Source organism: Urocampus carinirostris, chromosome 8 (assembly GCF_059441175.1).
Source record: "Urocampus carinirostris isolate Australia breed hairy pipefish chromosome 8, RoL_Ucar_1.0, whole genome shotgun sequence".
NCBI classification, from domain to species: Eukaryota; Metazoa; Chordata; class Actinopteri; order Syngnathiformes; family Syngnathidae; genus Urocampus; species Urocampus carinirostris.
The window spans coordinates 13,343,586-13,359,936 of NC_142356.1; the positions used below are offsets into that span (position 1 = coordinate 13,343,586).

The following is a 16,351-nucleotide window of genomic DNA, read 5'->3' on the forward strand; positions in this document are numbered from 1 at the left end:
ACGTTCGCCTCGTAGTTCACATGTACCAGAAGATAAGACCAGCTCTCGGCTTTCCTGCGTGGAATTTGCATGTTGGCCCTGTTTTTTCCAGGTACATGAGGAGTGGTTCCAAATCCCCCTTATGTATGAGTACCGTAAATTCCGGACTATAAGCCGCTACTTTTTTCCCAAACCTTCAACCCTGCGGCTTATTCAGTGATGCGGCCAATTTATGTAATTTTTCTAACGGCCAGCGGCGCTCGAGTACAAAAGGTAAGATTTAGACCGGTGGAATATATGCGCCGAGGAAGACTGCAACTTCTTAGCTTGTGCACAAATTAAATCAGCGTAGAAATATCCTCACCATGCAAATTGCAAAAAGAAAGGCACATGACGAAGCTTTCAAGCTAAATGCAATCGAGCAGTCCGATAACGAAGGAAACAGAGCTACTGCACGTCAACTTTACTTTGCGAGCGTGTTGCTAGCGTGTTTTTGAATAAGGGAGCGTGGTACGACGTCTATATGACATAGTCTCTTTCCCATACTGGGGAAGACGACTTTGGTGACGTCAGTTATAAGGAGGAAGATGAGGACAGTTTACCGTGATTACTACAAATATGGTATGTTTTTTTAACAGATCCGTTTGCAGTGTTGCGAGCGTGTTACTAGTAGCGTTTTGCTACCCTTCACCGGCACAGTTTGGGATGAAAGTAATAATATTATTATTAAAGCTTTGAAAACTCTCTCGGTGTACCGTCTTTCTTTGTAAATATGTGTAACCATGTATAATATGTATTTGCAACTGTATATTTTTGTAATGTATTTATTTTAGAGACTTATTCTGACATCGAATCAAAAAGAAGGGGCGAAAACAACGGGGGCTGACGGGAAGTGGAGTAAAGGTGAGACGTGTTTGTGGACGCAGCGGACAATAGTGGATATATATTTTTCCCACCCTTACCTTTGGAAATATACATTTTTTTTCCTTGGATTATTTTCAACGGGACCCGGACTCTGCAGGTCTGCATCTAACCTTAAGTACTGGTATCCTTTTCCGTTCATTTTGCCGGCTGTGGTTTTTGGACTGTGTACTTTATATTACAAATCGCGGGACTCAGTCGGGTTTGGGGAAAATTTGTCACTGTGTTACATGTTTTAATTTGGGCGCATGCGGCTTATATACAGGTGCGCCTTGTGTAAGCACAAAAGCGGTTATCCTCTTAAAATGTGGTGGGTGCGGCTTATAATCAGGTGCGCTCTATAGTCTGGAATTTACGGTAGATTGAATGTGTACTCTGTGAATCAGTCCGGGGTGTTACCTGCCCACTGCCTGAGGTGAGCTGAAAAAGGCTCCTGCACACAAGTCACCCAAGTGAGAATAAGGCATTGGACAATGAAAATGGAACTATTAAATAATAATACGTTTATAAATATAGACTTTCAACAAACACGAGCGATGTCAAACTTGTTTACACTCCCGTGAGCTGGAGATTTGTGTAATTAATTATATAGTTAACTCGCCAATTCTTTGAGTCTTTATTATCCATTTATACATCATTTTCGCACTAATGACCCTTGTAGTCATTAGGACGAGGCAAGTTAGACTCTGACGGAACATTGTGCAACTTTGAACTTCAAAATAAAGATATCTAAGGCTGTTGCAATGTTTTTCGAAAAGGTCACAGCTCACGGATTGTGGTGCTATTTATTGGTGACGTTGAGGCGGCTTGTGAACAGAAAATAGACTTCATAGCCCTTTCAATAGCGCTGCTTTGACAAGCTTAAAACAGGGCATTGACTACGTGTCCAATGCCCCCCCGCCTCCTGTCATACATTATTTATACCTACCCCTGTCCGTCCGAATGAATGTGGTGCCATTGCAGTTAAATAGATAGATACTTTATTCATCCCCATAGGGAAATTCACACTTCCAGCAGCATCCTTGTGTTAAAAAATAATAAAATAAAAGAATACAAAAATACCCAATATAACGTGTTAATATAGAGTATTTAAATAGTGCTACGAGAAATACACACTGTAATAAAAATAGGGTAATATGCAAATGTGGGGGTGGGGTTTAATGTGGGCTTTTACCCCCCCGAGTGGAGTTAAAGAGCCTCATGGCATGAGGAAGAAATGATCTCCTCAGTCTGTCCGCAGAACAAGACTGTGACAGCAGTCTGTCGCTGAAGCTGCTCTTCTGTTTGGCGATGATGCTGTGTAGTGGATGTAATGAATTGTCCATGATTGACCGCAGCTTGTGTAAATATTGTGTAAATATACTGATTTTATATCCTTGGAAAAAAATACTCTGGCGACAGGTACGATGTGGAACAACCCTATTCATTAAAACAGCAAGAATTCAGACTTCGATTCTGAAGAACTTCTGGTACTTTGCTTTTGGTCACCGTGAAAAAAACATCCTCACAATAGATTTCATTTTCCAAACATATGTTCATTTGTAGTTCTGAGGTCATGGGTTCCAATCCAGCTACCAGCCTTCCTGTGTGGAGTTTGCATGTTCTCCCGTGCTTGCGTGGGTTTCCTCAGGGCACTCTGGTTTCCTCCCACGTTCCAAAAACATGCATGTCAGGGGAATTGGCCGGTCCAAATTGTCCCTAGGTGTGAATGAGTGAGTGAACTGTCTGTCTCTGTGTGCCGTGCAACTGGCTGGCAACCAGTTCAGGGTGTCCCCTGCCCACTGCCCGAGGATAGCTGGGATGGGCTCCAGCACACCAGAAAAAGCAGTGCAGATAATGGATGGATGGCTGTTTATTCGCAGTAGGATCTGTAAGAATGCCCACCTGTCCCAACAGATTAAATAACCATTGCCCTAAATGTGATAGTATGTGAGCACAGTATGTATATGAAGTGTGACAATTCGTGTTCAAACCTCCTACCGTTTTGTACATCAAGAATATGGTGTTTATCAAGAGTCCATCCTCCGATGTTTGAAGCATCCATCTCGTAACCTTGCAAAGTGGCCGTTCTCTTCTCCCACAGGATAAGGTCGAGGCAGGACTCATATTCAAAGCCCACTGATACTAAAAGACAAATTGAGGGTCAGTATTTCATGGACACACAGCACAATGCTAAGATTGAAAGCAAATATCCTTTATTTAAAAAAACAACAACATAAGTCCTGTTTTAACCTTGATCTACATGTTCTCATAGCATATATTGACTCCCACTGCTAGCTTTAAGATGGCCGCGCTCAACATACAGCAGCTAATGGCTCTCCTATCTATCTACCTTGGTGGCCGACAGCAAACTAAACACATACAAAAACAAATACAATAAAATAAAAGGAAAATAAAGAGAAAATAAAAAGGGAAAAAAATAGCAAAAAAAAACCATACAAAAAAATGTGTGGACCATGGCCAACCCAATTGCCCAAACACCCAAACAAGTAAAGCACCTCGGCACCCTAGTCGGTCATGCTTTCGTCCCTCCAGATGAAATGGGACACCAGAAAGCGGCCATGTCACTCGGGTCAGGGTGACACAACACACTCTTCTGTTCAACAGCAGGACCCGACAGCTTTCACTGGTTTACCCCTGCCGCATCATACTGGTGCCTTGCCCATCCCTTAGAACGGGTCCAAACATCCCACTATCCTTTTACAACACCTCTCCACTCATTCCTATCACCAACCATCCATGTCAATCGCGGCCTTCCTCTTGGTCTCCTTCCATTTATTTCTGCTCTGTAGATCCTCTTCAACATTCGGCTCTCCTACTAGCATTTATTTTTTACTCTACTCTGATCTTTCCCAATACCACCGACATGCATTTCAGGTTAATTGGCTATGTGTGCGATTGGGTGGCAACCAGTTTAGGGTGTCCCCTGCCCACTGCCCGAAGATAACTGGGATGGGCTCCAGCGCCCCCGCGACCCTACTGAGGATAAGCGGTAGAGATAATGGATGGATGGATGGATGGATGGATGGAATTCAATGCCTTTTAAGACTTTTCAAGGATCCGCGGGAATCCTGCACATTGTACGTACATGACCAAACAGAACTGAAAAAGCAAAAAGGTTTTGCCAACGTGTGTTCAGCAAAACGCTGCTGAGCCAACAAAAAAATTGCCTGCCTATGGGTTAGGGTTAATGAAGCCTTCTTCTTGTGTAAATCAATGTGATGATGAATATTTTGAAAGCAACTGGGCCCGGGCACGCTTTGCTAATGTAATGTGAGTGTAGGCCAGAGGGGGCCGGAGCAGAACGAAAATTTCAATCTTCAGCACTGTATGGAAGAAATAGCCATGGTGTGAGTCCGCCCTTAATAGTCCCATTATGTTGCCCATGATCAAAAATACTTCATGCAACCCAGGGGAAACAACTTGGCACACAAACAAAGGTCAGTTTTATACCTTGTATACCTAATCCAACCAGCTAAAATGTTTTAAGCTGTGCTAACATCCTTGCACAAGGGTTTTCTAACCATTCATTAGTCTTCTAACGCAATAGCAAACACTATGTACTAGAACACTGGAGTGCTGGTTTCTAGAAATGTGCCTTTACACACCTTTGTAGATATTGTGTTAAAAACAGACATTTGCAGCTACAATCGTTATTTTCCACGTTAACAGTGTTCGGGGTGTATTTCTGATTACCGTAAATTCCGGACTATAAGCCGCTACTTTTTTCCCTAACTTTATTCAGTGATGCCAATTTATGTTATTTTTCTAACGGCCGCTAGCGGCGCTCGAGTGTTGCTACCATTAACTGCCCTGTCAAAGCTATATTATTATTATTAAAGCTTTGAAAACTCTCTCTGTGTACCGTCTTTCTTTGTAAATATGTGTAACCCATGTCTTATATGTATTTGCAACTGTATATTTTTGTAATGTATTTATTTTAGACACTTATTCTGATATAGGTAAACGAAAAATGAGGGGCGGAACAAATACGGGGTGCCGAGTTTAAGTGGGGACCGCTAAAGGTGAGGGACAGACAAGGAAAGAAGAGGGGGTAAAAAGTTGGTTAAAGAAAAAGGAGTTGCGTGAGTAAATGTGTTCATCTGATATATTTTTCCCACCCTTACCTTTGGAAATATACACTTTTTTCCTTGGATTACTTTCGACGGGACCTGGACTCTGCAGGTCTGCATCAAACTTTAAGTACCGGTATCATTTTCCGTTCATTTTGCTGGCTGTGATTTTTGGACTGTGGACTTTAATGAAGGACATTTAGTTTCAATCGCGGGACTTGAAGTCGGGTTTGGGTTAATTTTGTGTTTGTGTTACATGTTTAAATGTGGGCGCATGCGGCTTATATACAGGTGCGGCTTGTGTATGTACAAAATCGGTTTTCCTCCTAAAATGTGGTGGGTGCGGCTTATAATTAGGTGCGCTCTATAGTCCGGAATTAACGGTAGGTTCATGTTCTCTTCATTGAAAAATACGGTGCTTTTTATTGAAAATAGGACATTTCTAAGCGACCCCAAACCTTTGAAGAGTGGTGTAAGTATGTTACTGTATGTAAGTGTCTTATTTCTATGTAATCAAACAACTGCCTCACCAATTGCTTCAGATAGTCCATAAACTTGTTGGCCATAAGCATCAGTCTTGTCCCAAATGAAGGTGTAAGAAAGATTTGGCTGAGCTGGGAACCACTTATGGAAGAGACGTCCCACTACGGCCACCATCAGATGAACCTGAATAAATGAAAAACAACATTTAAGTTTTCAACTTCAAAGCTTCGTGAATATATTTGATATGTCACCTTCATCAGGTTGAACGGTGTTGATGACTGTGTCATGGTGACTTTGATGACGGGCTTGTATCCGGCAGCTCTCGAACTCAAGTAGATCAGGTTGAGATAACTCCCAGGGATTGCAGTTTGTTCTTGTAAAACCTGGAGTTAAAAATACAAGTATAAGCGTCAGTCAAGTTACATTTATTTGTATAGCCCTTAAACACAAGATTTCTCAAAGGACTGCACAGGTTACAATGACACCATCCCGATCTTAAACCAACATGCGGGCAAAGAAAAACTCAAAGTCTCAGCACGAGGAAAATAAGAAACCTTGAGAAGGGGGCTAACAAGTGGTAAAAAATGACTAAGAATATGAACACAAAGAATAAATTGGGAAACCGTACTCTTATGGTTCAGAACCTACCTCTCAGATAGGACGCACTGTGTTAAATTTGGCGAAATGACATCTGAGCCCTTTAGTATTACCTGTGGTGTTCCGCAGGGTTCAGTACTTGGTCCCCTTCTTTTCAGCATTTACATGCTTCCATTAGGTGATATAATTCTCAAGTATAATATCAGTTTCCATTGCTACGCAGATAACACTCAACTATATCTTCCGATGGAGGAACCTGCCACACTAAACTGTGGAAATTTGGAGGCCTGCCTCACTGAGATAAAAAAATGGATGTCACTCAACTTCTTGCGCCCCTACTCTGAAAAGACTGAAATGTTAGTTATTGGTCCATCTAAATGCCGTGAATTGTTCTCAAAAACTGCTCTGAAAATTGACAAATATCACCCAGTTTGACTCAGTCAAAAAATTTAGGTGTCATATTTGACCCCGATCCGTCCATTCAATCACACGTTAAGAACATGACTAGAACAGCTTTATTCCATCTTCGCAACATTGCTAAAATTCGTCCTATGCTGTCTCAGTCAGATGCGGGGATTATAATTCGCGCGTTTGTTACTTCCCGTCCCGATTACTTTAATGCACTACTCTCCGGTCTCCCGAAGTCCAAAATCAAGAGCCTTCAGCTGGTACAAAATACTACAGCGAGGCTTTTAACTAAGACAAGAAAGTTTGATCACATTACCCCGATTTCAGCTAACCTGCATTTGCTCCCTGATAGCTTAATATGTGATTTTAATGTTCTGTTGGTATTATACAATATCATGCATGGACTTGCTCCTTCATATCTTTCAGATGTAATTTCCCCCTATGTTCCGGTCCGGAGCCTTCGCTCTGAAAATGCTGGTCTACTCGTGATCCCAAGAGCCAAGAAAAGAACCGCGGGTTCAAGAGCGTTCTCCATTCAGACCCCGGTGCAGTGGAATGCTCTTCCCCCTGAGATTCGATCTGCAACCTCAGTGGAAATGTTTAAATCTAAGCTTAAAACACACTTCTATTCTATAGCTTATGAATAACCTATATTTCATATTGTTTGTTATTGCAACATCAGTTGCAGCCTGGTCATCCTGGAAGGGGGATTACCTAATGTACGGTCCCTCCTCAAGGTTTTTTCATTTTCCTCATGTTGAGGTTTTTGAGTTTTTACTTGCCCTGGTGTAGGTTTGACATCAGGGGATGGTGTCATAATAGTCTGTTGTCTGTGCAGCCCTTTGAGACTGCCTGTTTTTGTTAGGGTGATAATAGTGGATGTGCATAGGACGGTTAAGAAAAAAAACCTCTTCAGAATTGAAGTGCCATTATTACAATTGATAAAAACAAAGTGAAACGTTGTATGCAACAAGATTAGACATAGCTCTCCAGGGTAAATGTGTAATAAAGACTTTAAAGGGAAAATAACATAAAATAGGATAAATCAGGATAGTGTTTAGAGATTGGCCTATGTAGTAATAATAGCGCTATAAAAATAGTGCATAGTAACAACAGTGCAATTAAAGGAGTGCAATAACATGGAGCAGCAATGCAAATTCTTAAGTCTCAAAATTTATATTTTTCAAATTTTTGCACGCTTGTTTAGGGTGGTGATGGCTCTGGGTAGAAACTATATGTGACCCTATCTGTCTCTTATTTAAGTGACGTGTAGCGCCTACCAGAGGGGAACAAGTCAAAGAAGTGCTAGCCAGGGTGAGAAAAGTTCTTTATAATGTTGATAGCTCTGCTCCATTACTGCAAGCCAGCATTGTCCTCCAGACTGGTCAGAGGTTAATGGGTATGCAACTGTAATTAGTTGGCAAAGAGTCCAGGGTGTTTACTATTTTTTCTCCAGATAGGCTGAAAGTTGACAATGACCCAAATAAGAAAACACTCTTTAGAAAAGAAATGGATCGAAAGGTTGATGGATTGACAGGGATTGTATTGCCTTCTAATCTAATTGGAAGATCAGCGAAGGTGCATCAAGACCAAAGGGAGATCATCTGTCACAGATTTAAATTCACACATAAATTGTATAGGGGAGCTATTTTTTTTTTGTTAATTTTTGGTCGAAAATGTTGCCAGGTTTGCAAGAAATCTGGCTGCACTTGAAACATCCTTTCAAGTACTGTCACGAGAACAGCAAGGGAGAATCCTTACCTGTGCTAAATCAATGAAGACATGTTCAAGTACATATTTTTATCAGGTGAACCTGCATGTGAAGGACAAGCACCAGGGCTGCTTTGATTTAGATCATGGCACGAAAAATAGTAGCACCCCCTTGGCCAGTAGATGTTTATTAGGAATTTATATATACATATATATATATACAGGGCAGCACGGCGGCGCAGTGGTTAGCGCGTGTGCGGCACAGTTCTAAGGTCTTGGGAACCTCCTGTGTGGGTTCAAATCCAGCTACCGGACTTCCTGTGCGGAGTTTGTATGTTCTCCCCGTGCTTGCGTGGGTTTCCTCCGGGCACTCCGGTTTCCTCCCACATTCCAAAGACATGCATTTCAGGTGGACTGGCCGGTCCAAATTGTCCCTAGGTGTGAATGAGCGAGTGAGTTGTCTGTCCCCGTGTGCCCTGCGATTGGCTGGCAACTAGTTCAGGGTGTCCCCTGCCCACTGCCCGATGATTGGCGGGATGGGCGCCAGCACCCCCGCGACCCTACTGAGGATAAGCGGTGTGGCTAATCAGATGTGAGATGAGATATATATATATATACATTTGTGGAATTTTATGTTGTCTCTAACACTTGTTTTCATATTCTTCTCAATTATTTTTTGGGAAATCGCTCTCCCACTTCCTACCAGAAAGAAGGAAACAATTCCCAAACCCACAAAATAACCACCACCCCAACGCACTAAATATGATCATTTATCCATAAAATGTTACATCTATGGATAACACAGTACAGTGGAATTGGGTCACTGTTGCCATGGCGCCCAATTGGCCCCACCCGTATGGCGCCAGCTGCAGCTTGTTGACAGAGTGGCTCCCTGTCAGTATTTAAACTCTGTCCTGTCAGTCCCCTTTTGTCGGTCCGTCTGCGAATCTCTGTTTTTACATGGCGAGCCCTTATTCGCCTGTCCCATTTTTTTGCTCCTGTTTGTTCCCGCTATGATCTGTTTTGATCTCGACCACGTCTGTTCTCCTCTCCTGCCTTTCGACTTGTTACTGATCCCGACCACGTTTTCGCTCCCCTGTCCCGGCTACTGACCTGTTTTTTCCGCTGCCGACACCGCCATCGCTCGCCACGGAAGTGCCACTTACGCATTTAAAGCGACCTGCTCCCCGCGACCAGCGATCACCAGATCGTTTGCGCAACCCCCTCCATTGCATTCATGCCTATGCTCACCTTGCACAATGTTGCCTATTTTTGCACAACCGCATATTGCACTAATACGATCCCAAAACTGTATGTAACATCCTACATGCCCAGACTTTCTTGTGTAAATTATAACCTTTATCTTCTTTGTTTTCTTTTATCCTCACTTTTAAATATGAAACTGGAGTGCCACGTCCAATGTTGTTGTCACAATATGTTCAACCCATTTTGTAACAATGACAATAAAGGGATATTCTATTCTATTCTTCTTCTAATAAAACTTGTGAGAAACGCGAGTGGGTCCTGTTTGTGTTCTGGTCCTGACAGAATTGTGTTATAATGCAAATTAATTGACCAAATACATAAATATACTAATGAGTTTCAGAATTGGCTTTCAGCTTGACACATATTTGTTAACTCTTCTATGCGGCAGCGTGTTGGGGAGGCAGCGTCACGAAGAAGGATGCCCTATCGTCTCAATGAACTGGCGAGGAAAGCGAGCTCTGTTGTGGGCACAGAGCTGGACAGCCTGACAACAGTAGCTGAAAGACGGGCACTGAAAAAGCTGCGGTCAATCATGGACAATTCATCGCATCCACTACACAGCATTATATCCAGACAGAAGAGCAGTTTCAGCGACAGACTGCTGTCACTGTCTTGTACTACGGACAGACTGAAGAGATCTTTTCTTCCTCATGCCATGAGGCTCTTTAACTCCACCCGGCGGAGTAAAGGCCCACATTAAACCACACCCCCTACATTGCATATTACCGTATTTTTATTGCAGTGTGTATTTTATGTAGCACTATTTAAATACTCTATACAACACGCTACAGTGGGTATTAGCACGTCACTTTGGGTGTTTGTATATTGTATTCCTTTTGCTTTATTATTGTATTGTTCTCAGCGCAGGGATGCTGCTGGAAATTTAAATTTCCCTGCGGGGATGAATAAAGTATCTATCTATCTATCTATCTCGGAAGCCTCCCTTTGCCTTTTGTTTTGACACACTCGGAATTTATAGGCGGGTCGGAATAAATCACCCAACGGACCGAATCCGGCCCGCAGGCCATATATGTTTGACCAGCCGCCTTATACCTTATTTGTAGCATTTGCTGTATGCGCGTAGGATACATTAAGCAGCTCAATTCCATCCTCTTCTAATTCTAAAAACAAAACAACAGAGGTGACAGCTGTCCGCTGTAAATCTTTTTCACAGTATGAAAATAACCTTGAAATGCCCTGAGCCTATTTTTTTCCCCCTGAATATTCATAGAAAAGTCAACACCATATGCCGAGAAAAACGTTAAATGTCATCGCGTATATGCACTGTTTGGCGTGAAAACATGATGGATGACGCTAATTTGTCGCTCTCCATTAACATTTAGATGTGATCACTTGAAAATGGCAGATTTATGCACAGCGAGAATCCCATATGCCCATATCGCCGGCGATTTCATATTTCTCACCTGAGTCTCTGGGATGATGGGGCCATTCTCAGGTGAACTTCTGTAGAACATTGACAGCGGGGGTACGACGATGATGGGACTGGGTCTGACAAAACCACTCAGGTCACAGCTGGGAATGTCATTCTCCTCCTGAAACAGACGCCGTTTCTTCCATTAGGAATCGCTGACCATGATACGTCAATGACCGGGTCTATCGAGGCGAAGTTTCGGGGAAGGTTTCATAGGAGGACGATGTATTTAGACGATTTAAATCAAAACAGTCTATTTTCCCGTTCGTAATAATCCCCCAGGAGTCTAATGCGAGTCCCCAGCCTTTGCTGTCACGGATCATTGCGACACAAATGCTGTCCGACCAGGTTAGCAAGAAGAATAGAAGTTTGTGTAAGCGCTTAGCTGTGAAGGCTTTTCATGTGTCATTTTGTTACGTAACAATCTCTTCTGCGATAAATAGTTTTTTTGTTCACAAACTTGAATTGGAAATCTAAAGAAAGAGACAAGGACAACAGTGATTGATTTTCTTTCTTCCTTTAATGTATTAGGAAGGAAAACTGTTGAAAAGAGAGCTATCTATATATTTATCTACCCTGGTCATATCCCTCAAGAGGGGTGACCGACGGCAAGACAAACACATACACAAAAGCCCAAAAAATAAAAAAGGGAAAAAGTAGCAAAAAACACAAAATTTTGTTGGACCATGGCCAACCCAAATGCCCAAACAAGTTAGGCACCTTGGCACCCTAGTCGGTCATGCTTTCAACACACTCTTCTGTTCAACAGCAGGGCCCGACAGCTTTCACTGGTTTACCCCTGCTGCATCATACGGGTGCCCTGCCCATCACTTATAACGCGTCCAAACATCCCAATATTGTTTTACAACACCTCTCCACTCATTCCTATCACCAACAAGAGCTCTATCTTCCATTATACTTAGACCTCTTTCCTGCAGAGCACTCATAACACCATCCATCCACTTCCATCGCGGCCTTCCTCTTGGTCTCCTTCCATTGACTTCTGCTCTGTAGATCCTGTTCAACATTCGCTCCTCATCCATTCTCTCCATGTGACCAAACAAACCGAGTACTCTCTTATCCACAAGTTTTCTCAGTTCCACTACTACTCCAGTTCTGTCTCTCACAATTTCATTTCTCGATCTATCCAATGTTGTCCTACCACACTCCTCAAACACTTCATCTCAAAAACATTTCATTTCCTTCTCAAATCTGCGTTCAGGCTCCAAGTCCAAAAGAGAGCTACTAGTTCGTATTTCGTATTTTACTGTTTGTTTGTTTTTCTTTTCAATCATGTTGCAACAAACATCACATCACAAAATGAAGAAATCGCCCAAAAATAAATAAATGGATGAAAGGCTAAAGCCAAAGCTTATAAAAAGACCAGTCTTGAAATAACTTTGGACGGTACTTCTATCAATCATATAAACAAATTGTCATATCTTAGAGCACAGGTGTCAAACAGGCGGCCCGCTAAGGGATTGAATCCGGCCTGCGAGACAACACTCAGAGAAGCGCAAGAGAAAAACAAGCTGCAGGTTGAAATATGTCAACTTGATGTTGCCAAAGCCAGGTGCCTATCATAAAAAAAACTGTACTTGTCTCTCTCTCTCTCTCTCTCTCTCTCTCTCTCTCTCTCTCTCTCTCTCTCTCTCTCTCTCTCTCTCTCTCTCTCTCTCTCTCTCTCTCTCTCTCTCTCTCTCTCTCTCTCTCTCTCTCTCTCTCTCTCTCTCTCTCTCTCTCTCTCTCTCTCTCTCTCTCTCTCTCTCTCTCTCTCTCACCCATTTTCTCCCACTCTGTCTCTTTCACTCTCTGCGTCTCTTTTTCTCTTCCTTTGTTGCTCTTTGTTTCTTTCTCTCTCTGTGTCTTTCAACAACCTCTTTTTCTCCAACTTCCTTTTTTCCTTTGCTCTCTTTTCTCTTTCTCTCTTCATACTCTTCGCGCTTTCTTTTCTCTTTTCTCTCCTTCTGTCTTTCTATTTCTCTTTGGATTTTTTTCTTCCTCTCCCTTTCTTTTCCCCCTCTCTCACCACTTTTTATCTTTTGTTTCTCACACTCTCTCCATCTCTCTCTTTTTCCTTCTTTTTCCCACCCTCTCTCCTTTTCCCTCCCTCTTTCTCTTATTTCTTTATCTGTTTTTCTTTCTCTTTAATCTACTCGTCCGGCCCCCGACAGAATCTTTGTTCTATCGTGTGCCCCCCCCCGAGTTAAAATGAGTTTGACACCCCTGTCTTAGAGCATTATAACAATAATTTCTTAGTCCATTTGGACATGATCACACTGATATATATTTTATAGTTTCTGAGTTTTTTTTTTGCTTATCCCAGGCTTCTCCTTCTTACACTCTAACAAGACATTGTGTACAACGTGAGACAAACAGGCGTTTTCTCATTAAATTTTGAAATGGGATTGGACGTGAACCAAGAGTGAGTTATGAGGGCCTGACGAGAGCTTGTGCCCAGCCCCCCACATCCCTCACTTGCTTGTTTTTGCAACTCAGATGCCTTCAGCTCTGTTGTTTTGGACATGGGACACTCTCCATTAGCTGCTATGATTGTATGGACCAGACTCTGCTGTATCCCGTACAGGACATAACTGGTCGTATCTAGGGTGCTGTATTCACAGCGTTGGCCAAGGTCAAGTTCAAAACGTCTTTATCTGTGTCTTCTCGGGAGGCCGGTTCAACAGCGCTCAGCACAGAGACCGGCCAGACCCACCGCACCCACCACTTGCCATCACGTTCCGATCCCCCTAAGGTCTAGCCGTTTGATTCTACGAAGGGAACAATAGCTTAATTGTTTTTGTTATTGCAGTAAAAACAAACAGAACAAACGACATCAAAGCTGTGTACGGCACAATGTAAATTGATTGTTATAATGGCAAGTTCTAAGGGATAGGCAGGGCACCCGTATGATGCGGCAGGGGTAAACCAGTGAAAGCTGTCGGGCCCTGCTGTTGAAGAGAAGAGTGTGTTGTGTCACCCTGACCAGAGTGACATGGCCGCTTTCTTGAGTCCCGTTTCATCTGGAGGGACGAAAGCACGACCAACTTGGGTGCCAAAGTGCTTAACTTGTTTGGGTTGGCCATGGTCCCCAAACTTTTTTGTGTTCTTTTGGCAACTTTTTCCCTTTTTTGTATGTGTTTGTTTTGCTGTCAGTCACCCCTCTCAAGGGATATGACCAGGGTAGATAGATAGATAATAGCAAGTTTCACAACTGGAACCGTTTTTATATCCCTTTTAGACAGTTACTATGTTAATTCTACAGTCTGTTGTCGTTTTTTCCAGTGAAAACAAACAAACAAACAAAAAACATTGGAGCTGTGTGCAGCACAATGTACATGAATTTTCACAATGGAAAGTTACACAACAGGAACGGTTTTCTATCCCTTTAAGACAGCTACTAGGTTGATTCTACAAAAAGTCGAATGTTGTTTTTTGCAGTGAAAACTAACAACCAAAAACAATTAAAGCTGTGTTTGCAACAATGTAAAAGGATTGTTACGATGGAAACAGTGACCCTTTTTCTATCCTTTTTTTAATGTGTTAGAAAGAAAAACTCTTAAGACAGCTACTAGGTTGACCCTGGAAACAATCGTCATTTTTTGCAGTGAAAACAAACAAACATTCTATCTATATACCAAAGCCATATCCTCCTCGTGGGAGGTGGTATGAGTCAAGAACACACTCAAAATCACCAAACATGTATTGATCTTTTGCTCTTTGCTCTTCCCAACCTGACACAGAACAGTAAGCCTAGAGCAAAACAAGGGGTGAGTGCCTGTGCCAATAACCCTTTCATCCGCAGAGGCCCAACAGCATACACTGGTTTACCCCCTCCGCATCATATGCGTCGTAAACAAACACGAAACAAATCGTAAATAGATTGTTACAGCTCACCTTCTTCATGGCCAGAGTGTCCATCACATAGAAAACATTCCAAGGTACCCACACTGTTCGGAACTGGGTCAAGAATGGAGCCCGTTCGAAACTTAATGTCAACGACGCTCCGCCGTTGGCCAGCAAATCGAACCTGCAACACATTGAATATCAGTATAATTTTAAACAAAAGAGAAAAGATTGCTTTCAGATGCATTCTCAAATTCTAAAACTTTGAAAATACGGGAACGTGTAGCATATAATGTAAAAATATCTAGAGCTCAAAAAGAACATTTCAGATAAAACACTTAAAGGCAGTGTGTCCTTGCACAGGTATTTTAAGACCCAACTTTAAGCTCTGGGCAAAACTGGCACCAACCGCATCAGGAATTCGAGGTAGATGCCTTTGGCTGCAGAACGCCAACAGCGCCATACTACCTCATACCTGAAGCGGTTTTCGGTTGTTTATGTCATGTTTTTTCGGATTATGTAACCGTTTAAGATGGAAACTACCAGAGGTAGTACAAAAAGGAGATCATATATCCTACTTTGCTGAAAGAAAACGGAAATGAGGGCTGCGCCACGTAAAATGGGAGCACCAGGGCAACCATACTGTGGGGAATAATAGTGCCACATGGCAACACAGACATGGCTTTTGTGCTATCGTCATTCATGGTTACTGCGGTGACGGATCAAATTGTATTCGCTCGTCATTCTTCCTCGAGGGTTGAAATCAACTCCAGCGACTTAGCAATGACTCTAATGATACAGAAAGAGAACTGCAGAACTGATCGATAGCTTCCACTGCTGTTTAAGATGTGTAAATTGAGGACTTGGTGTGATGGTGAAAGAAATTGAAATATGATCATGTAGGAAAAAATTGAAGTGCCGTCAAACCTCCCATTTTTCTTCTGTTAAGTAGTAAAAGAAAAAATGTAGGTGGAAAAAATGACTAATTTCTCTTGAAGGGCATCATAAATGTTTACAGGTGTCGCTGCTGTGTTTTATATTTAGAACGGATGTGTTGTGGAAGACAGCACGGCGGCGCAGTGGTTAGCGCGTGTGCGGCACAGTTCTAAGGTCTTGGGAACCTCCTGTGTGGGTTCAAATCCAGCTACTGGACTTCCTGTGCGGAGTTTGTATGTTCTCCCCGTGCTTGCGTGGGTTTCCTCTGGGCACTCCGGTTTCCTCCCACATGCCAAAGACATGCATTTCAGGTGGATTGGCCGGTTCAAAATTGTCCCTAGGTGTGAATGAGCGAGTGAGTTGTCTGTCCCTGTGTGCCCTGCGATTGGCTGGCAACCAGTTCAGGGTGTCCCCTGCCCACTGCCCGATGATTGCTGGGATGGGCTCCAGCACCCCCGCGACCCTACTGAGGATAAGCGGTGCAGCTAATGAGATGAGATGAGGTGCTTGTCGTTTTTCTTAGTTGCCACCACAAAAAAAACGAAAGGCGCACTGTATTTAAAGCCTCAATGTCTAAAATCTAGCAAGAAAGTAGCATCTTATGGTCCGGAATCTACGTTATATAATTAAACAGACTGCTCTTCTTTAGCAGTAATCATCTATACACGAAATAATTCTACAACTGCAATACTGTATATGC

At 42.6% G+C, this 16,351-nt stretch overlaps 1 protein-coding gene across 1 annotated transcript in view; it reads right to left on the reverse strand.

Moving 5' to 3' along the window:
* LOC148360750 (teneurin-3-like) overlaps window positions 1-16,351 on the reverse strand; it is a 238,694-nt gene that overhangs the window by 82,270 nt on the left and 140,073 nt on the right. The window contains exons 18-22 of the mRNA XM_088341657.1: window positions 14,767-14,899; window positions 10,862-10,990; window positions 5,708-5,839; window positions 5,504-5,639; window positions 2,881-3,024 (exon numbers count right to left, since the gene is read on the reverse strand). Coding sequence (XP_088197783.1) covers window positions 2,881-3,024; window positions 5,504-5,639; window positions 5,708-5,839; window positions 10,862-10,990; window positions 14,767-14,899 — 674 coding nt within the window. The remainder of the gene's footprint in view (window positions 1-2,880; window positions 3,025-5,503; window positions 5,640-5,707; window positions 5,840-10,861; window positions 10,991-14,766; window positions 14,900-16,351) is intronic.